The sequence below is a fragment of the Engystomops pustulosus genome, chromosome 3, assembly GCF_040894005.1.
Source record: "Engystomops pustulosus chromosome 3, aEngPut4.maternal, whole genome shotgun sequence".
Lineage (NCBI taxonomy): Eukaryota > Metazoa > Chordata > Amphibia > Anura > Leptodactylidae > Engystomops > Engystomops pustulosus.
The window spans coordinates 170,791,323-170,818,440 of record NC_092413.1 but is presented as its reverse complement, the minus strand read 5'-3'; the positions used below and the strand labels follow the sequence as shown (position 1 = coordinate 170,818,440).

The following is a 27,118-nucleotide window of genomic DNA, read 5'->3' as shown; positions in this document are numbered from 1 at the left end:
ACCAAGAAGCAAGTGAGGGCTTTTTTGGGCATAGTGGGCTATTATCGCCGATTTATCCCCGACTTTGCGACAATAGCGGCACCTCTGACTGACCTGACTAAGGGTAGCAGGGCGGTGATGGTAAAGTGGAGTGAAGAGGCTGAGGGGGCGTTTCAGCGACTTAAGACGGTTTTGTGTGAGGGACCGGTACTGATCACCCCTAACTTCACCAAGACCTTTATTGTGCAGACTGACGCTTCTGACGTGGGCTTGGGGGCTGTCCTGTCCCAAGTAGTGGAGGGTGAGGAACATCCTATAACATTCCTGAGCCGCAAGCTCACACCTCCTGAAAAGAACTATAGTATAGTTGAGAGGGAGTGCTTGGCGATCAAATGGGCTCTGGAGTCCCTAAGGTATTATTTGGTCGGGCGGCAGTTTACACTGGTGACCGATCACTCTCCTCTAACCTGGATGAGTCAGGCCAAGGAGAGGAACGCCAGGGTCACAAGGTGGTTCCTAATGCTCCAAAATTTTAAGTTCACGGTGGAACATCGAGCAGGAAAATTGCATGGGAATGCCGATGCCCTATCCCGTACCCACTGTCTGATGGCCAAAAGTGTTCGCCCCCACAGGGTCAAACAGAGGGGGAGGGTATGTGAGACACTGAAGGGGTTAACTGTGGATGGGCGGTATGTTTCCCCAAGGTTTTGCTTCTATGCAAGGCCTTAGTGCTGAAGTGGGTTTGTCCAGCACCTTGGACACAGGTGATGGGAACAGCCCAATTAGCTTGCATAAAATCACTTAGCAGAGCTGGAAATGTGGTCTCTCTGTGGAAGGAGGCTGAGAGGACACAGCTCTGACCTGTGTGTCTGGAGCAGCACGTGAATTTTGTTTAGCGTGAGTTAGTGGACGCATTGTATAGTTAGCACCCTGACGGGTAGGATATTATTTTGTTTTTGATGCCTGAATGTATAGGCTGTTTTATTTTCCTGCTGAAATAAACACAGGCTAGACCTGTTTTGGACTATACCCTGGTGTCCCTGTCTTGAACTGCATCCCAGCACCCCGCTACCACGGTCTCTACTGGGCCAAATCCCCACAATATATATATTTATAATAAATCACTTGTTCATTACTGAGCTTCTCTTATATGATATCATATAACCATTATGTGGGAGTTGGTATTTTTGAAATATCTATATTGAGGAGAAGAAAATAGAAGACTAATGTTGAATTTGAGTAATATTCCTAAAAGTAGCCAAAAAAGCCATTGAATTTCTTCTGTACTTGGCAAAGAAATCAATTGTAATTAATTTGCCTTCCAATCCCTCACCCACATGTAATCTGTTGTAACAGATGATCAGTTCCATGGAGATCATGGGAAACTCTTTTTTTCCTTTGGTATAGTAAAAATAACTTACTTTTCATCTGTAAAATGTATTTTCTTACAAATTTTGTTTAATTGATACTCTCATTACGTATGAAATTATATGAAATAACAATGCTGTTGGAATCCACCTACATTATATTTGTTATAGGAGCAGGATGGATATACAGGCAGTCCCCGAGTTACGTAGAAGATAGGGTCCGGAGGTTTGTTCTTAAGTTGAAATTGTATGTAAGTCGAAACTGTATATTTTATAGTTGTAGATCCAGACAAAAAAAAATTGGGCCCCAGTGACAATTGGAGTTTAAACATTGTTTGCTGTAATGGGACCAAAGATTATCAATAAAGCTTCATTACAGACACCTTACAGCTGATTATTGCAATCTGGGACTATAGTAAAGCATTCAGAAAGCTTCACCAGAGGTCAGAGGGGTCTGTCTGTAACTATGCGTTGTCTGTAAGTTGGGTGTCCTTAAGTAGGGGACCGCCTGTTCTGAACTCCTAAAGCATCAAGAGTAATGTCATTTAAAAGAAAACTTTTTTTCACTTTTTGAAACAATTCACATAATGATTTTTTATATGAAGAGAGAGTGAAGAATGTGTGCTCAGCAGTATACATAGAAAAGGGGGGGGGCTTCATAGCAAGAGATGAAATGGACCCTTCCATTATGTAGTTATTCTTAATGGCTTTCTGTACCACTTGCCCAGAGGGTGAAGGAGCTACCTTAAAGATACTTAGTCCCAGTGCAAAATCTCTGTCAGTCTCTCCAATCAGCATTGGACTGACCCTCCCCCCAACTAGGTGTTCATGTGACCAGGTACATGCAGGCAGTGCAGCTCACTGAGCCTCTGGCAACCAAAGCTAGAAGACATTATTATAATTTGCTCTTCTACCTGTGGATACTGCTACCACTGCCGGCATCAAACTGCCCGGGAGGAGAAGAAGCTGCCAGCTTATTGAGTGAGGTAGCCAGGGTGCAGGTTACAGCCTTTATTTTATTTCTTGTGGTTGAATGTAAGTAAGCTGGGGGCTGGGCTACTATGAAAGTAATGGGAGGGGGGATGGGGGGCTTATGGAGCACTGACAGGCACTGTTACTGGCACATAGCTGTTGCTGTTAATGGTACTACAAAACTGCTGAAGGTCTCACCCAGGCTCCTCCCCCTGTCTCCACAATCTCATATAGAGCAGGAAATGGCTTTTAGATGGGATATATGAAAAGGGAGGCATAATATCTCATCTGCATTCCCACTGAAACACATGCAATGAGCATCATGGGGCACATGTACTTAGGACCTTGCACCAGTTTTCTGCACATTCTTTTATGTACACAATGCTTGCACAGGTATTTAAGAATATGTGCCGCACATGACCCCTTTCATTTTGATCACTGAAATGGTCGTTCCAGTGCACAGTAGGACGGATCGCCACATTTAACATACAAAGTTCCACACAAGTGTGTTGCATTCCCCATATTAATGATGCACCAAAGACAGTTGGTGCATTCTGACAAAGCAGTGAGTGGGGTGCCAGATTCACAGAGAACGGGCACCAAAATTGCTGAATCTGGCGCCCTCTACACACTACACAGGCAAACTGCACATAGCACAGTTTGCATTGTTTTTAGTAAATGTGCTCCCATTTGTTTTTCATTCTTTACATGCAAAACATCTATTGCTGATTTAAAATTAAATATGTTTCATTGGAATTACATATGCATTCTGGCCCAGCCCCTCCTTGTTGTGTTTGAGTTGCTTGTTAAAACGCAGTGGGGCTCATTTACCTACGCGCCCACTGGATTTCACAGAAAGTGCATTGTCTTACGATAATGCCGTGATTCACTAAGATCATGCGCCCGATTTCCTGCATGTGTCGCTTCCCCGATCAAGTCAGACAGAGTTCACCTTTTTTTCCTTGTGCATGTAAGTTCATTGTCCTGCAACACAATTTGAAAGTTAAATCCCGTGCTCAGTTCAAATAAGAGATTTCCCCAATTTGTGTTGCATGGAAGCCAGCGCAGCTGCACCAAAAAAAAACAATTGCGTGGGACTCAATCCCAGGGCAAATACCTGTTAAATACCTGTCCGAGACGTGCAATCCCCAAAAACGGCGAACAGTCCAACGAAAGTGCAATACACGACCCTTAGTAAATGAGCCCCAATGTGGGAATGCTATGGATCAATGACGGAAGCCTCTATAGTTTTGCTCCTCAAAAAGGATAAAAAAGAGTCAGAGATGGGTTCTTACAGACCCATCTCTTTGTTGAATTCGGATGTCAAGATCCTGGCCAAGATCCTTGCGACGAGACTTAAGAAGGTTATCTCTTTCATTATTCATCCTGATCAAAATGGTTTCATTCCGGCCCGGGGTACAGCCTACAATCTTCATAGACTGTTCTCCGATATGCAATTGGGGGTAGGGGAGGACCGCTCCATCCTGTCTCTGGACGCCACTAAAGCGTTTGACAGGGTGGAGTGGCCCTTCCTATGGAGGGTGCTAGAAAGATTCGGGATCGGAAGGGAGTTTATAGACTGGATAAAAACAATGTACCATTCCCCAAGAGCACGAATGTGCATAAATGGAATGTACTCAGAGCCATTTCGGCTATATAGAGGCACTAGACAGGGTTGTCCCCTCTCCCCCCTCCTATTTGCCCTTTTCGTAGAGCCTTTAGCCATTAAAATTCGTGAAGCAGAATGGATTAAGGGATGGGGGTGTGGAGGGGAAGCAGAAAAAATATCACTTTACGCCGATGATATCTTGCTGACTATTCAGAATACAGGTAGCTCAATACATGACGTGATCCATTTGGTGAACGAATTTGGCTCTTTCTCAGGTCTGAGTATCAATTGGGAAAAATCCATTCTCCTCCCTTTGGATAGCAATGTCCAGGAGAGAGGGGATCTGGTCAAGGTCCTCAGGAGAGACGAATCGTTTAAATATCTGGGGATTTATGTTTCAGCGGAGCTGGGACGTTTCGCTGAGTTAAATATCATTCCGCTTATTACTAAAATTAGACATAGTATTAATGGCTGGCTCAAAATGCCCCTTTCTAGAGCAGACAGGGTAGGGATAGTGAAAATGATCCTAATCCCGCAGCTTTTGTATCCCCTCTCGGTCTCCCCGGTCTGGCTACCCAATAGATTGTTTAGATTAATGGAAGGATTAATTAGAGATCTAATTTGGGGGAAAAAATGCCCCAGGATTGCGCTGTCGTCTCTCTGTTGCCCAACAGAAAAAGGGGGGTTGGGGGTTCCATACCTCTTCGGGTACTTTATTGCAGCCCAACTTGCGTTCTTGATTACAAGGAGGGAGTGTAGCGCCTTTGGGAAGTTATTACAAATAAGCGAGTTTACTAGGGATTCAATTTTTAGTCTTTTGGATAGTGGGGAACTTGGGCACGATAGATATAGAGGCACTTATATGGGGAAATTGTTGGATAAGAGTTGGACTGCGTATAAGAAAATTAGAGGTATTCGAGGTATTTTTAATTTCACTCCAATATGGGGGAATTATCACTTTGAAGAGTTTAGGTCCATTCCGGATAGCAGATATTGGATGATAAGGGGGGTAAAATTTCTCACACAATGTACAAACTCAGATAATTCACGGAATTTATCAGATTTTTTCACACTAAATAGAAGAGTTGATATATGTTTTTTAAGATTTTTTCAATTGCAGAACGCATATAACTCGGTAGAGGATAAAAATAGGTTTAAATTATGCACAGATGCAGGGGTAGAATTTTTATTGGGATCTTCCACTGGGAATAAGGTGGTAGCACATGTTTATAGATATCTGATTCAAGGTCTCGCAGAAGGAGTTATTCATCCTTCTAAAAGAAAGTGGCAGGAACATGTGGGCGCTCTCTCGGAGGCGGATTGGGAAAAATGCTATAGGAGCATTGGGCTGTCCTCCCTCTCTTGGAATCATAGAATGGTACAATTTAATTTTGTGCACCAACTGTATTATTCCCCTTATAGTCTATTAAGAATGAAACTCAGAGACAATGCGAGTTGTCTACGGTGCAACCTGGAGAACGCGGATTTCGTTCATGTATCCCTTTTATGTAATAAAGTAGATGTCTACTGGTCCAGGGTCTTCCTGTATCTGGAAGAAACGTTTAAAGTAAAATTACCCTGGACTGTCCGGGTTGCTTTGCTTAGCCTTTATCAGCTTTGTAATAGGGAAAGGGGGAAAAAGTTGGTGGTTAACAAGGTTCTCCTGCTGGCAAGATTGGTTATTGCACGAAAGTGGGGGTGTCCGACTGCCCCGTCACCGGAAGAATTCCGAGGAGAAGTAGAGAAGTGTAAAAAATACGAAAGATTGATGGCGGTTAAGGGAGGATATTTGGATAAATGGAAAAAGATCTGGTGTATAGAGACTGAGAACTAGAGAAAGACAGTAAGATGGTAAAAGACCAGGTGCAGGGACATTAGAGGATTTTACTTTCTCTTTTCCTCACGGCAGAAGGGGTGGGTAGGAAGGGGCGGGAGGGAGGAGGGGTGGGAGGGATGGGGGTGGGGGTATCCTGTGGTGGTCAACTGGGTTGCAAGCTTTTTTTTCTGTTATCTTATGACTGTAAAACAAAAATTTTGATATAATGTTCTGTAACCCATGATACCATTGTAAATTTATTGTTATTTTCATAATAAAAAAAAAGATAAAAAAAAAAAAATCCTGCGCTCAGTTCAAATAAGAGATTTCCCCAATTTGTGTTGCATGGAAGCCAGCGCAGCTGCACCAAAAAAAAACAATTGCGTGGGACTCAATCCCAGGGCAAACACCTGTTAAATACCTGTCCGAGCCGTGCAATCCCCAAAAACGGCGAACAGTCCAACGAAAGTGCAATACACGACCCTTAGTAAATGAGCCCCAATGTGGGAATGCTGCCTGTATCCAGCATTACATAACATTCTGTGGTTCCTAAATCTGCAGCAAAAAATCAGTTGCTGTTGTATTTTCTTCTCAAACATATATATGGGTTTTGTAGAAATCCAACCCATTATACAGCATCAAACCTGTTCTGTGTATCCGTGGCCTAATTTTGTGGGCCGAAGACACTACAGCCCAACACTGTCCCTAAATCTAATGTATTAGTTATAATTTTAGTCCCGCTATCTAGGGAAGAGAAACATTATGGTCCCCTTCAGGTTCTCTGCCCCTAGTATATCTGCAGCCATTGTTGTAACATTACGACACATTTTTTGCATATCCAGTCTTAGCAGATGCTACGTTACTGGTTTCTGTTCACACTAATAGTATGAAAGGACGGGCTCATTATTATATCCCCTGGATATACTTTAGATCTACATTAAGGTTCCGAAATGTATATTCTCAGGAAACTATAAGCCATTGCTGTCCACAATTTTTCCCACTGGAAGCCCAATATTTGTTTTAGTAATCTATATACCCTCCTTGTCCCTCTACACTATTCTTCCCATGTGAATTAGTTTTTTAGGAATCCCTTACAACGGAAGCCCTTTGCATGCATTCCAAATTGGCAATGGGGGATCATTGCCCCAGAGAATGGGGAAAGTAGGAAAATTTGGGGGGTAGGGAACTTTTAAGAGCCACTGGAAATATAAGATTTGAAGTCACTCTATGAACCTATGACTAGAAGTGAATGAAAATAAAAATGTTGCTAGCGTTCTTTTTCCTCACTTAAAACCTTGGCCTTTGCCACAGCTGGTAGTTATAAGCTGTTGCCAACAGATGGCAGAATGTTTCTTCGGATAAAATGATCTATTATTGTAACATTACAGTCTACAAATTTGCAGTGTAGGGCTATCAGTATCCCTATCAGACTACAATTCGTGCACAGTATTTTTTATTTTATAATTTATGTTGACATTTTTGATTTATTGTAACAAAATCTTCAAACATAAATATCATGTAACTGAACAGAACAGTGCCGGATTAAAGGGGTGTTCCCATTACAGCAAATAAATGTTATTGTTTGTGGAATGAAAAGTAAACATAGAATCTTTCAGCAAGCAGAGATATAGAAAACCGTGAAATAACAAAAATTACACCAATTGTGAATCTTATTGAGAGATCTTTTGACTGTAATAAAATCTGTTAGGTTTTCAACAGTGTTTTTTTTCCCTAGACTTTTATATTAGCTTTGATATGATTTAACCCCTTAACGCTCTGCGCCGTAGCTCTACGGCGCAGAGGTATAAGGGCTGTATGAAGAGGGCTCACGGGTGAGTCCTCTTCATACAGAGGTGGGGTTTTTTGCATTTTGCACAAAACCCCCACCGCTAATAACCGCAGTCGGTGCTTGCACCAATCGCGGCTATTAACCCTCTAAACGCCGCCGGCAAAGTCGCCGGCGGCGTTTAAAAGACGGCGGCGCGCGGGCGCCGCCATCTTTTTTCCGATCGCCACGCCCCCGAACGTCATAGGGGGCAGCGATCGGTTACCATGGTAGCCTCGGGTCTTCTTTTGACATGAGGCTACATGGCTTATGCAGGTTCGTTACAATGAGCCAGTGGCTCATTGTAATGTATGACCTGCAAAAATGCCATATATTGCAATACTGTAGTATTGCAGTATATGGTAGGAGCGATCTGACCATCTAGGGTTAATGTACCCTAGATGGTCTAAAAAATAGTGAAAAAAAAAAAGAAAAAAAAAGTTTAAAAAATAAAAAAAATTAATAAAATATTAAAAGTTCAAATCACCCCCCTTTCCCTAGAACGGATATAAAACATAACAAACAGTAAAAATCACAAACATATTAGGTATCACCGCGTCCCAAAATGCCCGATCTATCAAAATATAAAAACGGTTACGGCCGGAGGTGACCTCCGAGGCGGGAAATGGCGCCCAAATGTCCGAAATGCGACTTTTACACCTTTTTACATAACATAAAAAATGAAATAAAAAATGATCAAAATGTCGCACAGACCTCAAAATGGTAGCAATGAAAACGTCGCCTCATTTCGCAAAAAATGAACACTCACACATCTCCGTGCGCCAAAGTATGAAAAAGTTATTAGCGTCAGAAGATGGCAAAAAAATTTTTTTCTTTTTTGTACACATTCGTTTTTTATTTCAAAAATGTATTAAAACACAATAAAACCTGTATATATTTGGTATCACCGCGATGGCACCGAACCAAAGAATAAAGTAGGCATGTTATTTGGAGCGAAGAGTGAAAGTCGTAAAAACTGAGCCCACAAGAACGTGACGGGGCGTTTTTTTTTTAAAGTTTTCCACATTTGGAATTTTTTTTCAGCTTCGCAGTACACGGCATGTTAAAATAAATAACATCACGGGAAAGTAAAATTTATTACGCACAAAATAAGCCCTCACAAAGGTCTGTACACGTAAAAATGAAAAAGTTATGGATTTTTGAAGTTGGAGAGCGAGAAATCAGCCGAAAAACCCTGCGTCCTTAAGGGGTTAAAGGCAGCATCCAAATTAGACATGAATAAATACCATCCAACTTCCCCACACATTTTCCCCAAACATTGTAATGCCCTCCCTTTGTGGCTCCCATATAGTATAATCCCCCCTTCTTGTGGCCCTAAACTATATCATGCCCCCTTTAATTATGACCCGTCTTCTCCTCTTTCCCATTACATCATTATACCCTCTCCTCACAGTGTGGTCCCTCTCCTCCTCCCCCTCATATTGTGGCCTTTCTCCTCCTCTCTCTCATATTGTGGTCCCTCTCCTCCCCACCACATTGCTGCCCCTTTCCTCACAGTGTGGTCTCTCTACTCCTCCTCTTCCCCCTCTTACTGTGGCCCCTCTCCTCCTCCCCCTAATATTGTGATGCTTCATCTCCCCCTCATATTGTGGCCTTTCTCCTCATCCCCCTCATATTGTGGCCCACGATGCCCTTCTTTCCTTGTTGCTGACAAAAAAACAACGCTAGATAGTCACCTCACCATGAGATCACATGACAAAAAAAGATCACAGGAATTTCTACATAGAAAGAAACAACTGAATAAGGTAATATTTAAGGAACTATATATTTTGGATGTTTGGGGACATAATGAAAGAATAATAACAATTACTGGAATACTTATGGAATAACTGGAATAATAAAACTTACTGGAATGCTAGTGGAATAATAAAAATTACTGGAATCTTAAGTGTGATCAGTAATTTCTCATAAACTGTTCTCTTGTATTCTTGTATCCAGTCCATTTTGAGATATACTGTATGTTCTCTGATTTTTAACATCCCCCATTTACTTCATTCTCCCAACAGGTTGTAAGTCTCTACATACCATGGTGGGTAATCTAAACCCTCCACATTTCACTGTCCAGATGTTCTTAAGCTCTTTGATAAAGTCTAATTCTCTAAGAGCAGAAGAACTCATTACAGTCATTCACTACATTCATCTTTAGTGATGATGGCGGCTTATGGTTCATGTTTGAAAGAAATAGTTATTTCCCCCTACAGTATTTTCCTATTGCAGGTATCTGGAATATTTCAAGCATCCCCATAGATTCTCCAGTGTGTGTCCAGGATCACAGGAAACAGATGTTTCTTTCACATTAGTTCTCTTTCTACCAAACTTGTAACATATAAGTGTAAATGAAATATTATCTTTCTATGCTGAAAGTTACTATGACTCTTTGCTATGTCAGTAATGTCTGTTTTTCTATCTCTCCATTGCGATCCTAACGCTTACAAATGGTTTCACATAAATAGTAGCTTCATTGCAATGTGTAAGCACTCAATAAGTAACAATGTAAAGTAATGTAACATATTACTGTAACTATATATTATTAAGAAATTACACAAAATTGCAGTTCTAAAAATATAAAACCTAAACAGAATTTTAGTTGTCATGAAATTGTCTGGAAACATCCGGAAAGTCACTTTCAGTAGCGGTCAGCGTTCGTATGTTAGATGGGCTACCTTAAAGGGGTTGTCCAGGTATAATATAGGTATGAAAATAACAATCTATACTATCTTTGCTGCTCCAAAGCAGCATGGCACCTCCATTCATTGACAGCCTGACAGCCTTAGTGGTGATCTCACATCAACAGTGTGTGCCCACTACAACAAAATAGAGACTGCAGTAACAGGCAGGGCCAGATAGAGGTAGGTGGATGACCCTGGGCACAAAATCTTGTGGTGGCCCCCACTGAACATAGCCCAGGCAGTGGTACACATCACTATTCTAAATTATCATTAATAATATAAACTTTCTCTTAGTTAAATGTTAGCCTATCTTCAGACATAGCTGGCACAGTGGTGGTGGTGTTAGCCTATCGGGTACAGTGGCAGTTGTACTAGTACCAGTCCTAGTCACCCAAAGTCCATTCAGCTCACAGCTGTGCGCTATCAGATATTTCTGCTGGGGGCCCCCTTATTAGTAAAGTGGTGGGGGCCCCAGGGCGCGCACCCCTAGAGCCAACTCCCCCCTTATTGTGCCCCATAGGAGCTCCCCCTTATATTATCCCCCTTATACTTTGCCCCCAGCAGCTTCCCCCAGGAGCTCTCCCTCATATTAGAGCCCACTCATATTGTGCCCCCCAGCAACTTCCCCTAACATTAAAGTCCTTTATGGTTATTATTATTATTTGGTATAATGTATAATAATATTTTTTAAAAACATTACATAATTGTATAACACCAAATAAAATGCCATTTTGTTTATTAATTTCAGTTTTATTAATTTCTAGGCATGTGTCATGTGATTTTATAACAAAAATCAGCCACCTGAGTATGTACAGCCACATGACTGCATGGATTTTAATATCCCTATCTATGAATCTACCTCGGTCATTACATTGCAATGACTATGAGCAGCCAGTGATGACCATCTAATAATGATATGTTGTGTAGTGTTTATTGTATGGGGATGTATTACAGTCTGAATTTGGTTTTATAGTCACATGTCTCTATACATCAAGGATCCAGTACAGTCATCAGTTCTGCATTTTGCTATAGCCTGAAGAAGTGCATATCACTTTATTTTTAGTGTGATGCTCCCTGATATGTATCAATTTCTTATAGTGGCATAGTGGTTTCCACAAGGCTTTCCTGCAGCTGGCACTGGCCCGATGTAGGTACCAATACCATTGATTCTCTATGATGATTGTTGCAATCTGCTCAACAATAAAGTTAGGTATATACCACCAAGAGGACTGTTATACATAGACTCAGGCCCAGTGGTTCCAAAATGTTTGCAAAAGACAGGGGCAAGGGTAATACAGGGTGAAAAAGGTTTAAAAATCACTTGTGCCATTTCATCTAAGTGTGTAAAGCATGATGGAAACTATTTTCTTTTCTTCAGTGGAGAACATGAGCCCTGATCCAATGGACTTCCTGGTTAGCAGACTGGACCGGTAGCAGTAACTGTCCTTGGCATTGGCTGGCCAGATGTCCCTGCAGGCAGGTGTGTGGCACAGGCAGATGTCCCTGCAGGCAGGTGTGTGGCACAGGCAGATGTCCCTGCAGGCAGGTGTGTGGCGCAGGCAGATGTCCCTGCAGGCAGATGTGTGGCGCAGGCAGATGTCCCTGCAGGCAGGTGTGTGGTGTTGTCACACAACTCCTGGGCTGCATCTCCAGCAGAGAAGACGGTGGCAAGAAGAAGGAAGAGGAAAAAGAGGGAAATAAAGTAAGTATCCTTTTAATTTTTTTTATCATTAGCTATTGTGGGGAAGGCACCTTGACTACTCTCTACTAGAAAAGGCACACTGGCTACTTGGGCAGGCACCTTTACTACTGGCTACTGAGGCAAGCACACTGGTTACTGGGGGCAGGCAATTTTCCTACTGGAGATAGGCACCTTGACTACTAGTGGCAGGCAAACTGGCTATTGGGGGCAGGCATCTTGACTACTAGCTACTGGGGCCGGTGCACTGGCTACTTGGGACAGGCACATTGACTACTGGCTATTGGGGCAGACACACTGACTACTGGGGCAGACACACTGGCTACTGGGGACAGGAACCTTGACTACTTGCTAATAGTGCAGGCACATTAGTTGCCGCTAGCTACTGGGAGAAGACACTTTGACTACTGGCCACTAGGCCAGGCACCTGGCTTGTTGGCTACTGGGGACTGGCATTGTGACTACTGTTGGCTGGCAATGTTACTAATATGGGGGCATTGTTACTATATTGGCTACTGTGGAAGCACTGTTACTATATTGGCTATAGCAGATGTTAAGCCTCTCCTTTATAGGTAAAAGTAAATGTTAGGCTTCCTATGGATCGTTGTTTGTGGCCTGACTGTGATCAGCAAGTGAGCCCCGTTCTTTCACTGATGACAATAGAAAAAGCCGGCTGAGCCACAAAGTTAGGCATGAATACATCTTGCTCAATCAATGGGGCTGTGGAACCCCCAGTCATATGCATGTGTCATGGGTGCTCGCCCGTGCCCGCTGGCGCAGTGCCGGCGCCAGTCACCTGTCCCCGTTCCGGATTCCTGTCCGCGGTCCGTGTGCGCGTGTCCCAGTTTCCTAGGGCGCACTCGCCGCTGGCTTCAGGAACTCCTAAGGGCCAGCGTACCGTTAATTGGCGCTGGCCATTTTCCCATAAGGCTATTTAAACCTGCCTCTTCCATTACACCCTGCCGGATCTTCATGCCTCGTGCCTTGAAGAAAGCTGTCTCTGATGCCTTGTGCTGTTATTGTGATTTCCCATTGTGACCCAGGTTCAGTTTCTGACTTGTTTCTACATCCCCTACTCTGATCCTGTGCTGTTCTGACCTCCTGCCTGTCCCCAACTACGTTATTGCCTGCCGTTCCTGAAATTCGACCTTGGCTGCCACTGTGGACAAGTCACGCCTGTGGAACGACCTGGTGGTTCCCTGCCGCAGAAAGTCCAACCCGCTTTGTGGCGGGCTCTGGTGAAAACCGGGTGCCACTTAGACTCCTGGCCCAGGTGTCGGCTTACGTCATCGTCCGAGGTGGTTCACCTACCTCTGATCCTGACAGCATGAACCTTTAGAACTAAATGTAGATGTGTTCTGGCTGCTGAAAAAATGGCTAAAACACATCCTAATTTTAGGCTTGTCTGTATGAGGTCTAAATCATTAGCAGTAAGTATGTGTAGACATTTCCAATGGATTTTTCTACCACAATCTAAGAAAGTTCTTGAGCAGCCTGAACCCTACTTTCTTTTAGATCGAAACAGATGATGCTGTAAAATTCTGTGATTGAGACAACCAATTACAATTTTTGAACACATTTGTAGCTGGACCGCTAAAAGATGTTTGTATGAATTACTTGACACCTTTACACAACCGAAAACTAATAAAGAATGCATTACTCATATTTACCATTACAATCAGAAAATTTGGGGAAGAACCAAGACATTAAGTGGTGAACTGAGGTTAAAAGTGTCTTAATGCTTGTAAAATGAGGTGTAATATGTTATCTTTCAGAAGGCAGATGGGATCAGTGTAACATCTCTGACAGCAGCTGCTTGGATCTTGAGATGGCTTTGTTTTCAGAAATAACATTGCACAGGGGCACATTACTATGAGCTGATCCTTCATTTCAATGCCCAATTTGCTGTTTACATTGCGGGAGAAGAAATCCTATTGCCTGTATCATTAGAATGAGATGCAACGTATAAGAGCAATGTTTACTTTGGCTTAATTGCCTATTTCCTTTTATTTAGCTGGTGACAGAGGAGATGTGAATGGCTATAATGATTCCTCACATGCCTGAGATTTTATTGGTACAGGTCCATTGCTATTTGTCACCATAATCATCCGGGAACAGTCCTGAACAAGTCCTTGTAATTCCACATGACTTTGTCTGCCAGCTTCACTATACAGTCATGTGCTGTCTGTGCAGGCATTGAAGCCGTAGTGGACACATCAGATAGACAAGCAACTTGTTATAATATCTTTGACCATTACCCCTGATTGTCAGAGCACAGAACACAAACACCAGGGTGATGGTGCAATGTGTTTGCTTGAAGGGGAATACGGTATTCCATTAAAATCAATCAGACGAGAAAATGCAAAACTGGTCCTAATTCATAGATTTATTGGGTGGCATTTATCATATCTTATACATTGGCTTTGTGGCATACAAGGGATAAAAATGTCTTACTACTTGGTGTTGGCCTCCTCCATGCCACTTTTGCAGGGTAAGGCCGGTTCCACACTTGCATCTCGCATCACACTCGCAACGCATGCTGCTCGGATCGCACGGCCGAACACTGCACACCGAGTGTGAACTCAGCATGTCAGTTCAGTCCCGGTGTGCAGCGTTCGGGCCGTGCGTTCCAAGCAGCATGCGTTGTGAGTGTGATGCGAGTTAATCGCATCACACTCGCAAGTGTGGAACGGCCCTAAGATCCTAATAGGGTCACCCGTATCATACTTACTGATAATGTTTCTGTGTAGTCAATAGGAGACACAGGACTTGGGACTATCTTTGACATCCCATATACCCCTGGTTTCCAGAGGATGGTGGGGGCCCTGCAGTCATGACTGTATTCACACCCCCTACATCATAACCACCCCCATATAAGTGGTTGGAGGGGTATCTGATGGCATAATCATACAGTAATTAATGCAGAGCCCCCAGCTTCTGCTGGAAGACCACAGAACAAGGAACGTCACCAGGGTCCTGCTGCCGGGGGTCACTTGACTACACAGAAACTTTACCAGAGAAAGTATAATACGGGTGACTCTATTAGGGTCTTACACTTACCCTAATGAAGGTTTTTATTAGTGACCACCCCCTGTAAGACTGGGGCACAATGAATCCAAGTTGACAAATCCCTTGCATTGTCTGGACGTAACAGGATTTAATTTTTTTTTTATTTACTTCAACTTGCAAAAATGATGTTATTGTTGTCCATATATTATAACTACTAGAAAATAAGAATCATAATACTTATGTTAATTGTGTCTCTTGGTGAAAATACTAAATATTTAGTGTTAGGCCCCTTCCACACTCGCGTTGCATTTCACGTCAGAGTCTGATCAGGGTGCGATCAGGGTTTGGTCAGTGAAAAATGCACATTTTGCATCAGAGTGCAATCAGTTTTCAGTCAGAGTTTGTTCAGTGTCTCAGTTTTTCATGCGTGTTTTGATGCAATTTCAATCCGTTTTTCACGCGCAGAAAATGCGCGTGAAATGGACTCAGGACTGAGCTCTATCTTTTCTATGGCAATTGATGTGTGAAAAACGCATTGCACTCGCATTGCACTTGCATGTGCCTCAGAGTGCAATGCGTTTTTTATGCGTCTCCATAGACTTGTATGGTGCGTTTTTCACGTGCGTGACTTGCTAAAGTAGAGCATGTCGAAATTTTGTGTGCGTGAAAAAGAATGCAAGTCTGAAAAGACCCATTGGTTACAATGGGTCAGAGTGCAATGCAAGTTCTGCACGTCAAAAGCACGCACAGAAAACGTGCGTGAAAAACGCAAGTGTGAAAGGGGCTTTAGGGTATATTGACATTCAAATTCCCAATATCGCAGCTTCCTACCCGAAATGATCTGTTCCATCTGTGCCAAAATCTATGCGAACAAACCCTCATAATCAGTAGCTAGCAAACAGTAAACTGGCTATTTTATGACATCTGTCTGTGATCTGTGTCTCCTTTAAAGGCTTTAGACTACAATAAACAGAAGTGTATTCTGTGCTGACAGACAGACAGAGCAACTGACGGACGTTTCCTGCAGCCATATATATATATGTGTCCGGCAAATGGCCATATTGAGCATCTCTGTTGTGTGGATCTGTAGCAGGACACTCATCACCTGTTGGAGCCCATATAACGTTATATATGGAAGCAAAAGGAGCTGCCACATGTAAAGTGATACATGTCAGGGAGTAATGGTAACCATTTTCACTACCTGAAAACAAATTCATAAAGCACCAATTTCACCAATGTGGCTTAGGCTAAGTTCTGGTTTACTGTACATGAAGACTGATGCCTGATAACTAAAATGCTGCACTAAGGCGGCGGTCATTGGCGTCTGTCCTCCCGGATCACTTACATTATGGGTGGAGTATAGTGGTGCTGGTGCTACACCACTGAAGTAAGAATTCAATTTACCCGCTTTCCCTAGAATGTATACAAATAAATATACAAATGAAATACTAAACACATTAGGTATCCTTGCATCCCAAAATCCAAAACAATTTGTATCCCATACTGGAGAAAAAAGTCCAAATTTCTGAATTGCCTTTTATGTGTCACCAATAAAAAACAATGTTATACAAGTGATACAAAAGGTCATACAGTTGCCAAAACGAAAACATCATCTCATCCCTCAAAAGGTGACACCATACATAGCTCCCTGTGCCGAAGTATGAAAAAGGCATGCCCCTGTGTGCTTTGAGTCCATTTCTAAACAAAGTCAAAGTGGTACGTGTGCCTGTCCCCTGAGGGCGCATTCACACGATGCGTCACATTTTTTGGTGTGTTTTTGACGCCTTCTAAAGGCGTCAACCTTGACCACATGTTGAAGTAACATTGGGGCAGATTTACTTACCCGGTCCATTCCAGCGGCGCGTTCTCTGCGGTGGATTCGGGTCCAGCCGGGATTTATTAAGGTAGTTCCTCCGCCGTCCACCAGGTGGCGCTACTGCGCTGAAAAGCATCGGAACGCATTCAACTTCACCGAGCCGGGCTGAGTGAAGGTAAGTGCAAGCTTACAGATTTTTTTTTTAAATGCCGCGGGTTTTCCAAATCTGTCGGGTTTTCGTTCGGCCACGCCCCCCCGATTTCCGTCACGTGCATGCCAGCGCCGATGCGCCACAATCCGATCGCGTGCGCCAAAATCCCGGGGCAATTCAAAGGAAATCAGCGCAAATCGGAAATATTCGGGTAACACGTCAGGAAAACGCGAATCGGGCCCTTAGTAAATGACCCCCATTGTGTTTCCATTGCATTTGCTAAAATGCAATGCTTCAACATGTGATCAAGGCTGAAGCCTTTTGAATGTGTCAAAAACGCATAATAAAACGCAACGAAAACGCACCGTGTGATTGTGCCCTGACGGTGCATCCACACGTTCAATTTTTCAGATGCAGTTTTTGAAGCCAAAGACACATATACTGTCCTATATACTGAGAAACCACCACCAATAGGCTTGAATGTTTATAGATGGTGTTCAATAACAAATATATGTATGTGACACTGTAGATAATATAGTGGTGTAAACTATAGACGACAGTAATAATTATTATATTACAATCCTGGCATGTTTATAATATTGATAACCTATTCTACATTTCTAAGCTTGTGAGTTTTTGTTGCCTTGCATTGATCATTTTTTATTTATTACATCCATGATTTTATTTAATTTATTTTATCATTATTATTGTTTTTCATTAACCATAGAGGATATAATCAGATACAGCTCGTTGTCCACCTCTGTTACCACTTTAGGATAAACCCTTGCTGCCGCACCTGTAGCTGTGGCGGCTCACCACTAGGCGGCGCAGTGTAAGAGCTGGATGTGCAGCTGTCTTTGTGCGGCCTCTGTGTGTTAGTGGCCGGTAGCACCGCTAGGTGGCGCAGTGACGGCGGAGAAGTTGGAGCGGCAGAGTTTGTAGCGGAGTCCTGCAGACTGTGTCTCACCTATCTGTGCTGTATCCCCTGGACTCTGAGCCTGGCCCTCCCAGAAGTGACAGACGCCGCTCCTACACCCTCCCCGTGCAGGTGGAGCTGTGCCTCATACTGACAGGAGGCAGCGGGACACCGGAGCTCACAGCCCGCTCCCTGCATGTCCGCCCGGGAGCAGCCACCGAGAAGAGGAGGCAGCCGGGAGCACAGGTAGGAAAGCCACGGAATACAGCTACACTGCCCTCATGTACTACAACTCCCAGCATACCAGCCCCATGTACTACAGGTCCCAGTATACCTGTCCGCATGTACTACAACTCCCAGCATACCTGTACTAATGTACTACATCTCCCAGTATACCTGCCCTGCACTTAATACCAGCCCTCATATACTACAACCCCCAGCATACCTGTACTAATGTACTACAACTCCCAGCATACCTGCCCTGCACTTACTACCAGCCCTCATATACTACAACTCCCAGCATACCTGTACTAATGTACTACATCTCCCAGTATACCTGCCCTGCACTTAATACCAGCCCTCATATACTACAACCCCCAGCATACCTGTACTAATGTACTACAACTCCCATCATACCTGCCCTGCACTTACTACCAGGCCTCATGTACTACAAGTCCCAGCATACCTGCCCTGCACTACCAGCCCTCCAGTACTACAAGTCCCAGCATACCTGCCCTGCACTACCAGCCCTCCAGTACTACAAGTCCCAGCATACCTGCCCTGCACTACTAGCCCTCCAGTACTACAAGTCCCAGCATACCTGCCCTGCACTACTAGCCCTCCAGTACTACAAGTCCCAGCATACCTGCCCTGCACTACCAGCCCTCCAGTACTACAAGTCCCAGCATACCTGCCCTGCACTACCAGCCCTCATGTACTACAAGTCCCAGCATACCTGCCCTGCACTACCAGCCCTCCAGTACTACAAGTCCCAGCATACCTGCCCTGCACTACTAGCCCTCCAGTACTACAAGTCCCAGCATACCTGCCCTGCACTACCAGCCCTCATGTACTACAAGTCCCAGCATACCTGCCCTGCACTACCAGCCCTCCAGTACTACAAGTCCCAGCATACCTGCCCTGCACTACCAGCCTCATGTACTACAAGTCCCAGCATACCTGCCCTGCACTACCAGCCCCCATGTACTACAAGTCCCAGCATACCTGCCCTGCACTACCAGCCCCCATGTACTACACGTGCCAGCATACCCGCACAGCTCTGCACTACACGTGCCAGCATACCCGCACAGCTCTGCACTACACGTGCCAGCATACCCGCACAGCTCTGCACTACACGTGCCAGCATACCCGCACAGCTCTGCACTACACGTGCCAGCATACCCGCACAGCTCTGCACTACACGTGCCAGCATACCCGCACAGCTCTGCACTACACGTGCCAGCATACCCGCACAGCTCTGCACTACACGTGCCAGCATACCCGCACAGCTCTGCACTACACGTGCCAGCATACCCGCACAGCTCTGCACTACACGTGCCAGCATACCTATGTAGCAAGGTCTATATCAGAATAGCTTAGAAGTTGCAGAATATCACCATGACATGACATACATGATCCATGTACCGCACATCCTGGCTCATCTCCCAATGATCTGAGCACTAAGGCTCCCAGCATATCCTTGGTGTACGGTGCACTACAGGTCCCAGCATTGTGCAGCGTGGCCGTGGTGTTGTCACCTGTATGGGCAGCCCTCGTCCTCCTCCTCCAGCAGGTGAGGTGTTGGGTGTCCTGCAGGTGAGCCGGTCTCTTCTCCTCCTGGTCTGAGCAGGATCTCTTAGAGGTGTTATTTTACCTTCTTAGGGATAATGTGTGACCACAGATGGGCTCGGATGTCACAGCTAGCACCTTCCCGGCTGGCACACCGCCCTGTGCGCCTTTTCCCACTTTCATCTGTCACCCAGCAGGGTTCCACTTTCTTTCTTTTCATTGTTTCTAGCAGAGTCCTGAGAACACATTTCCCTTTAAAGGCAGATTGTCTTTCTTCATCACACAAGGTGCGGAGGGATTGTATTGTGCACTGTCACCCGTGGGAGAAGCCCTTCATGGGAAATCTTATTATCCTGGGGTCCTGGCGGGGTATTGCAGAGGGGATAACCCCATTATTATATGTCATGGCTCCTCTCTATAGTGGAAGTGATTGCGGTTATTTGAGCTGTCACTGAAATAATAATTCCGGCTGTGTTGTGTAAGAATCATGGGATTACTCACAGATATTTACTACAATCCTGAGAAGATTTCCGATTGAAGTGATGATAATCCAATGGGGTACGATATTATTCAACAAGTTTCTTTACATTTCTTGATATAGAGTATAGGGATAAGTCAGAGATCCCTTTAATACATGTTCATGTGTTGGTCTGCAACATTTTGTATTATTGATATGATCACTCATTCTCCAAACACAGGTAAAAAGCTCAAGTTTTTAGGCGATGAGCAGATTAACAGTTTGTAGTTTTTTGGGGGGAGGGTTAGATTTACTCATCGAAAATTCTAGCCAACATTGTGGCCAAAAGCAAACCTATATGCTGCACACCAAATTTAGGGGGAGATTTATTAGCACTTAATTAGGGCTAGTGTAAGTGGGGAAATAATAACAATGGGGGTGAATGGGGTTCGGCTGCCGGCGGAAGGGGTCGGTGTGTGGCACTCCTGCCCTATTCGTGCAAAGATTTACCACTGAATATTTGCAGGTTTTTACAAATAACTACTCCAGGTCTGGAGACGGGTATATCGGGTCTAAGCCTCCATATTTCCACCGTGATAAATGTCCACCTCAGTGTTTTAGGGTTCAGTCACACATACCGCTGTGACTCCATTTACAAACTAAATCAAAACACACGGGGGCGTGCCACAGCCTGATGGCTTAAGCGTTTATATGGAAACACATAATAATAATAATAATAATAATAATAATCTTTATTTATATAGCGCCATCAAATTACGTAGCGCTTTACAAATCAATGCAATGAGTTACCAGCACCCGGTGTCTTGTATTTTTTAAAGGGCATCTACCACTAGGATAAAGGACGGTATGCAAATGAGCCTGAGGGGCTCCAGGCTCCTTATGTGTTAATGGAGCCTGGAGCTCCTCAGGCTTTTTTGCATACAGTCTTTCATCCTGGTGGTAGATGTCCTTTAAATGCAAGACACTGGGTGGTGGTTTCCGATCCCATCTATTTCCATAGCGACACATATGTGGTCAGGCTGTGGACCCCCCCCCCCCCGCATGCTTTCGTTTCTGAATGGAGTCAAAGCGTGACGTGTGACCGCACACTGAGGCCCGTTGCAGAATGACTGAATGCAATTGGCTGATTTCAGATGCGTATAATGACGCATTTTAGCTGCAGCCGAGTATTGCAGCAAAGTTTGCATCGGTAGCATTAAGTAACATGTCACTTTAAGAAAATCCACAGGTAATCCATATCATGTGCAGACAGCCTTAGGCACTTTTTGTTCCTTGTCTGACAAGGTTATTAAGTATTTACTGGTGTTTTCTTTTGCAAATTTAACATAGTTCCACCAGATACACTTTTAATAAAAAAAAATGTAAAACATCTTAAAGTTGTTGTCTGGGGGCAAATTTTAATTGAGAAGAAGGTGACAAATGTAATAAAAAAAATTTCACTTCCCACTGCTTCTATACCAATACCAATCTGGTGCACTTTCTGGTTCTGTACATAACGTCCTGCTGGATGGTCGGTGACCCGCCCCCGTCAGCCTCGGTGACCCGTCAGCCTCGGCGACCCACCCATAAAAACAATTGGTTTAATGAGTGTTTCCAGTGTGGACAGGAAGTAAAAACCACTAGTACCCAATAAACAAGAGAACATTTTTCATCTAAGTAAAACTTTTAAAAGTCATGTGATCAAACCACACAATTTTTTTTCCCCTTGGAATCTTTTCCTTTAGTGGTGGAGGTTTCCATCTCTATTCCTCCAATTAATTATCGGGCTGCTCATGGGTTACACCCTCTATCCAGACACATGAAACACAGTTTCAGAAGTTTTACTTTTTCTCTTAATGATTCCTCCTGCAGGGCACTTTATTAAGCATCTAATAATAAAAGTATCTCCATGGCCTGTAAAACATTTGCTTCACTAATCCGTTTAGTACTTTTGTGCTGCACAGTGACATAAGGTCCTGGAGTTGTAAGTGGCGCTGCCGATGGCTGAATGGGTTAATTGTCTGATGAGAACTTCATACTGTGGTAGTTCTGTTTCTTTATAAGAAATCTGTGTATGAGGAGTCAAAGCTGAGCCTTTTTTTAAACCCAGTACCTGACATGATCTCTTTTCTAGGAATGGCAGATTGTTGGAGGTTTCATGACCTTCTTTAGGATTTTGGTGGCTTTTGAAGAATGAACAAACGTTGCCATGGAGGCAGAAAGCGAGGTGGAGTTTCCCAGTGATGTGAAGTTTGTTCCATTGTGGAGGAAAGCTAATTCTCATGTTTCGCACGGAGAGGGACTGTACTACAGCCCCAGACCAAGACCACAGTCTTATCAGAGCCCGAATGGATTGCTTATTACTGATTTCCCGGTGGAGGACAAGCAGTGTTTTACGGTGACTCAACCTGCTGAAAGGATTACAAGTTCTCCAGAGAGCAGGGTACATCACCAAGGAGGAACTTACTTGCACCGTCCTAATGGCAAATTACATCCATCCTCATCTTTATCATCTCTGGAATATAGATCATTGTCTCCAAGCCACAAACGATCATCTCAGGTCTTAAAAGTGGTCTCTAGTAACTCTATTACCTTTACTAATGGTGAACACTGTTCTTCTCCAAGTCCAAAACCAATGCTTTCAAGACGGACACCTAGTAGTGTTACACTAACACCAGACCGGGAGAAGATTGTGTTTGGATCAAGTCCTGGATTGGTATCTAATGGGATGGTTACAACTAGTAACTGCAGTCAGTCTCGGTTAACACAGGACACAGACAGTTTGGTTTCAGATTCTTTGTCTAGTTCTCCAAAATCTCCTTCAGAAGTAAAACAGCCTCTACAAAGAGCCTCGTCCAACCCAGAGAGGGAGTCGATCATTTTGAGTACAAATAGTCGGGTGTCTCTAAAAGTAGGCGAGCGACAAATCATTCCCAAAGATTTAGCCTCCGAAATAAAGGTGGCACATAAAAATAGTCCACAGAACAATCAGAATATGGAGCCCAGCAAGAGGCTGGTCAAGTCTCGGAGCATGGTAGAGACTAGTTTAAGTGGCCGGGTCCCCATTGCAGAAGATGGAGATGTAGATGCAGAGACTGAAAGCCCCGGCTCACTTCGTAGGGGGCTTAGGTCCACCTCGTATCGAAGGGCGGTAGTAAGTGGTGTGGATTTCAACAATACAACAGATAGAAAAAAGAACAATAGAATGTCTCAACCAATCCTCAAAGCTGTGGTAGAAGATAAGGAGCGCTTCTCTAGTTTGGGAAGAATTAAAGTAAGTAGTGGTGTGATCATTGTAAACAAGTGTTTGACTTCTGTTAATAACTAATCTTATGAAAATGATAACCAATGTTTTATTTACTAGTCACATTTCACATTGTGTCCACACCTTGATAATACTTATCGACTCATGAACTTTGGTGCAATTAAGTTTTACTTTTGTCTTTAATAACTACTTTGACTTTGTATGATCATCTTGGAAGTTTGTGATACATTCGGAACTGGTTGTTACCATTGCTCTGGGTAACAGTCTGACACTTGTAGTTGTGATTGGACATTGTATGGACAAGTTCACATTTCAGTTATTTTACCACTTATTGAGAGCCAAGACCCTAGAGCGGTCAAACACATAATATTATACCTTATCTCTGTGAAGTTGCATGCAATTGACCAGGTTTTTTTGTGGGCGGCCCAAGATTGAACACGTTTGCATAAAGTAGGATTACAATGTGTAAGGGGACACCATAAACCGACTGACATCTAGTTAGACGTAGGCTTTTCATAGATTTCCTGGAGGGATAGAATGAACTCCATACCTACGTTGTATGAAAATATTTGTTATCTCATGAAGAATTTAAGTATTTACTAAAATAGACAGAAGTGGTGACAGCTGAAAACGGGGTTGCCTGTCTTAAGTAATGTTTAGCAATTACTCACCGTTCCTGTTCCAAAACGTTTAAGACAGGTTGTAGAGACTGCTAGAGTTTACAAATTTAAGATTTCTACCAAGAGAGGTGGAGTCCTCGGTGATCTTGCTAATGCACGCACACCTCTCGGGTGAAAGTTATGTTCATTTCACTATAATATACCACTGGATTTTAGATGGTTAATACAGTTGGAAAAAGACTTGTCCATCAAGTTCAACCAAGGAAGGGAAGGGACAGAGAAAAAGGAATATAAGGCAATGCAGATTTATGCTATAGAGCAGTGGTGGCGAACCTACGGCACTGGTTCCAGAGGCGGCACTCTAAGCCCTCTCTCTGTGGGCACCCAGGCCATCACCCCAGCATGAAGTTTACCAGACAGGACTCAAAGAATCTTCCTGCAGAATCTTCCTACAATGATACATGTTTATTCCAAAGATTTACAGTTATTACAGTAAAGAAGCCCTGGCTCCTCTGGTATTTAACCTAATTTAACCTAGAACAACTTTCCGACTTATTTTTTGTACGAACCTTTTATAAATTTGAACAAATTAATCATATCCCCCATTAGGGTACATTCACATCACGTTCAGGGTATACGGCAAGAGCTCCCATCATATATATTTGGTATATATATATATACTTGGCCTTTCCCTTCTGCTGAGAGAAGTATCCGCTCACATGAGGCCATTGGAGCCTATAGCTGATGAATGCAACATATTGCATCCCTCCCCTGGCCTGTGCTGAGCGGTTGTTCAGGGACAGTGACATCACTAAAGGAACAACCCTGAACATCGGCATCATCCAATCACTCCTTCTGCTTTCAATATGTGGATACAGTGGGATACGTCTTATCCCTCCATCCTAAGAATACATCAGGAGGAGCAATAACGTTGTGAACTCAGACTTTAGAGGTTTGTGCGCAAAAGGGCTTTGTAAGTGTATATTGTTGGTGCTGATAACATGTCACAGTCACAAGTTTTCTCTGGCGCAGGATTTACAGAGGAGTTTGTTCCCATTTGCCCTGTTCTTAGTTATTCTATAAAAGTGATCATACAACATACTGTAGAGTTCTTCTCCTCTCCACAGGGCCACCTTTCATCCACACTACATTTTGGTCTTGTAACCTTTACCAGCACTAATGAATAAAAGTAACTTATTGGAGTCACTGAGCCTTCCCTAAAGTGGCTGTTAAGTAAATACTTAAACACTTTTAAAAAGTAGCATTGCCCATATAATTTTACTAGAAATTGATGAAATGATTGACATCATAGTGTAATTTATATCTTACTAAACATATCATTGGACATATATAGATCACTACATTATATTATGTATTCCACTTCATCCTCGTGTGCTGTGACTGGAGGTTGTGGAGCCCTTCCTGTAAAACATTTATCCGGTGTCTTATGTACTTTGTTTACTTAGATATATAAATAGCCCTTTATCTCTCATACTTTCCATAGTTCGATTTAACCTACCACAAAACTCACATTAACTTTTTTTTCTTGTTTTTTTTTAAGCGTAAAATCCTACGAGGTCAAGGAACATTCGATGGGGAAGGTATGTTGGAGGCTGATGAATGAATGATGAAATGTCTTATTTCAATAAAATTTAAAGGGGTTGTCCAATCACATCAAGTTTTCCCCTATCCGTAGGGTAGGGGATAACTTGCAGATTGGATGGAAACCCCCATTGGTTATGAGAATATGGGGTCCTCTGTAACCAAAATGAATGGAGGGCCAGGTTGGACATCCATGCTGCTGCTCCATTCACTGTCTATGGTGCTGACAGAAGAAGCCAAGTACTGCGCTTGGCTATGTACATAAGCAGCGTAGCTGGACAGCCTTTTAATGCCCGACATCTTTGTTGATCATTTTTGGACAAACAACATTTAGATGGGTTTTTTATACTGAACACTAAATGTCTGAAGTTGTGACTGACTGCTGCCCCCAAAAACTGGCTTCAGTGGTTGTGTATACCAACGCAATGAATGCCTGCAGATACATCACTGTTTATGATTTGTAAAGAGCTACAGAATATGATGGCGCTATAGAAATAGATTATTATTATTGCTTGCTGTATTCATGTGATACATATTTGCAGCAGGCGAGCCCAGTGCTTAACCTACAGTATTAGCATAGTAGAAAACACTGGCCAAACCTCATTTATGTGCACGGACTATAACCCCCAGTGCACATTATCTATGCTGCAGTGAGATAGAAGGAACATAAATATAGACAGAACCTTGTAGAGGTAAATAGGAAGTTTATATAGTTCAATAAGTGCTTTATTTAGTTCAGTATTTATGTAATCAAGAGAAGCAAACTACTAAAAAAGCTGTAAATGGCACACACTATATGACTGGTCGATGCATGTTTGTATGAAGGTCCACCATTGGAGGTCTTTCCTATCTCCGGCCGACTGGTGGGTGAAATACCTCCACAAGAACAGGGAGCACCCACTTCCATTAGCTCAGTCATATTCAGAATTTGAGCCTAAAGCTCAAAACATAAAGGTTTTATTAGGAATCTAAAAGATATTTAATATGGGAAACATTGTATTAGTTGTATTAGATCTTAACGTAGGGGGCAAGAGTGTTATTCTTCATAAGTCATGGTGGAAGATACTGTAAGTACAGTGTTACGTCTGTGCATTCACCCGTAGTCATACATGGAGAGGGAGAGACATTCCTTCCCTTCTTTAGTTTTGTTTGAACTCCTATCCATATTGTGTGAGCGCTTGGAGACGGTGACACTGTGGATCATCATGCTCAGTGCCCCAGTCGTAGATACTTTTATCCCTGGCAGACAAAACAATGTTCTGTTTTATGGCCACAGTTTCTACATGTAGAAAAATGTAAGGAAATTAAATTGATCTACAATATGGTACACATGTACTGTAATACATACTTATGTGACCTAGTCAGAACCTGGAATGTGTATATGATTGTTATGGGTGTTAGGTTCTGTGTGAGGACCTATCATAAAGCATAATAAACCAGGGACACTTACTCATAGAGCCACGCGCTGTGGCTGTGGTAATCCTCTTATATGTGTTATCCATGGCCTCCTTCCTTCTCAATTCAACTTTTAAAATTA

General features: G+C 43.2%; 1 protein-coding gene across 1 annotated transcript in view; it reads left to right on the top strand.

The window, feature by feature from the left end:
- The first annotated feature begins 17,752 nt into the window (after positions 1–17,752).
- ARHGEF26 (Rho guanine nucleotide exchange factor 26) overlaps positions 17,753–27,118 on the top strand; it is a 91,665-nt gene continuing 82,299 nt past the window's right edge. Inside the window, exons 1-3 of the mRNA XM_072142976.1 lie at positions 17,753–18,095; positions 22,229–23,368; positions 25,541–25,580. Coding sequence (XP_071999077.1) covers positions 22,304–23,368; positions 25,541–25,580 — 1,105 coding nt within the window. The 5' untranslated portion in view covers positions 17,753–18,095; positions 22,229–22,303. The remainder of the gene's footprint in view (positions 18,096–22,228; positions 23,369–25,540; positions 25,581–27,118) is intronic.